At 51.9% G+C, this 2,143-nt stretch overlaps 1 protein-coding gene across 1 annotated transcript in view; it reads right to left on the bottom strand.

The window, feature by feature from the left end:
• The window catches only part of GCDH (glutaryl-CoA dehydrogenase), a 28,397-nt gene that overhangs the window by 15,533 nt on the left and 10,721 nt on the right, over nt 1-2,143 (bottom strand). Inside the window, exon 3 of the mRNA XM_015419989.1 lies at nt 724-844. Coding sequence (XP_015275475.1) covers nt 724-844 — 121 coding nt within the window. The remainder of the gene's footprint in view (nt 1-723; nt 845-2,143) is intronic.

Here is a 2,143-nt window from a genome sequence, read left to right as displayed (position 1 = left end):
ACGGAGATGCCCGGGCCCACCAATCCTTCCCCCCCCAACCCACCCAGCACCGACGGTGAGACCCGCACGGCTCCCAGCCGCCGGGCCCACCAATCCTTCTCCCCCACACTGACGGCGAGCCACGCGGGCCCTCCGAGCCTCCCCCCCCAACGGCCAGAGCGTTTTCTGCGCATGCTCAAGGAATGCTTTTACTTTGGGGGGGATGTAAATATCCCCCATATATTTTTTTCAACTTTTTAGATTTTTCTGCACACCTGGGGACTGCTCCAAGTGTACAGGAAAATCTCTCTGCCCCCCAAGTGCCCCCGATGTGTGGGGGCAACTTGGCTATTAGATATATAGATTAGAATTTCAACAGTCCATCCATATGCAAAAGAACCTCCTCAGGAAAGCTCCTCTATTAGCATGTTTTCACAGCCTACAAGATAATGACTCAGCCCTACCCCACCTTCCTGAGTAGATATAAATTACCTGCCTACCAGTTTTCTTCTCACCTTGACACAGAGAGTGCTCCATCTCTCTGTGTCATACCTCTGAGGATGCCAGTCACAGCTGCTGGCGAAACGTCAGGTCCTACAATGCCAAGACCACGGCCACACAACCCGGAAAATCTGCAACAACTAATTTCTTCTTTTTTGTTTTACACACACACACACCCCATCTCTCTTACAGAGACACTCCATTCAGACACACACACCCATTTAGCAAACGTTGTCCACAGACCTTTGGGAGCAGGTGCGCTGGTGCTCCGTGCCCGGGCATCCCAGGAGCCTGGCATGCAGGTGCGGCTGCACTGGAGCAGCCTCCGGGCGGCTGAGGTTCTCAGGGCCATTGGGAGGGAGACCTGCGGAGGCAACGGGTCAGAGGAGAGGAGGCCATTCATTCCCAAGGTGGGCCGGGCCGGGCCAAGCCACCCCCTCCCCGCCGGCCAGCCCGGCTCTGGTCACCACAAAAGAGGCAACCGTGCTTACAACTGAGTGCGTTAGAACAGATTTAGAGACCAGTGGGGCAGTGTTCCCTCTAAGCTGAGTTAGTGTGAGCTAGCTCCCAGTTCTTTAGCCTCTGGCTCACACATTTTTGCCTTGGCTCAGGAAGGAGGGCTCCAGAGCAAACTAATTTATGCAGTAGCCAAATCGCTCGCTCACAACTTTCATGCCAGGAGCTCACAAAGTAGAATTTTTGCTCACAGGACTCCATAGCTTAGAGGGAACATTGCAGTGGGGCACCTTTAAGACCAACAAAGGTTTGTTCAAGGTATGAGCTTTAAGTTAACTCCCTGCCTGAGAGGAGACGAATGCTGAGTCTCGGTTTACCTCCCACAATTAGAAAAGAGGCCTTTTCACGTTTATCCCCTATTTCGACAGATGTATTACCTTGCTGTCCTTCCACCCCCCCTTTAATAAAATCAAAACAACGGTTGGCCTTATAACCTTAGCTTGTTATTTAGTCTCACTCTGAATATCTTAAGGAATCTGCGTCACGTTACATGTTGATTTGCTGTTCAGGCTGTGCGTCTACACGTTTGAAATCTAGTTTCCTTTCCAATTGACAAATCGTGCCTTGCACACAAAAGCTCACACCTTGAATAAACCTTTGTTGGTCTTAAAGGTGCCCCAACAGACTCTAAATTTGTTCTACTGATACAGACCAACGCCGCTGACCCACTGGAACGGAGTGCGTTGTTAGTGCGCGATTGTGCTTTCACACACGGCGAATAATCCACTTCCAATGCACTTTAGCGATTGTTTGCAAGTGGACTTGGGCGTTTCCAGGGGTCATTTCGTAGAAAAAGAGGGGCAGGAGCTCATTAGCACAACTCATTTGCATATGCCACGCCCCCTGACCTCACCGGAAGTGTGTCAGAGGACAACACCCACCGCTCAGGCTCCACCGGACTGTTTTGGATTGCTAGCTATTGGGGGTGGGGGGGAGAACGTGCAGATCTGTCCTCACAGCGGAGGGAGAGCTTGGACCTGAATAAAACTTGGGTCTTAATGGTGCCACTGGACTGTTTCTGATTGCTAGCTGTGGGGGGGGGGAACGCGCAGATCTGTCCTCGCAGAGGAGGGAGAGCTTGTGTCTGAATAAAACCTGGTCTTAAAGGTGCCACTGAGATTGTCTTGGGGGGGGTGGGGCTCGTGAA

The sequence above is a fragment of the Gekko japonicus genome, unplaced genomic scaffold, assembly GCF_001447785.1.
Source record: "Gekko japonicus isolate JY-2015 unplaced genomic scaffold, Gekko_japonicus_V1.1 scaffold5007, whole genome shotgun sequence".
Taxonomy (NCBI): Eukaryota; Metazoa; Chordata; class Lepidosauria; order Squamata; family Gekkonidae; genus Gekko; species Gekko japonicus.
The sequence above is the reverse complement of the archived record's forward strand: the minus strand, read 5'-3'. Positions and strand labels throughout refer to the sequence as shown.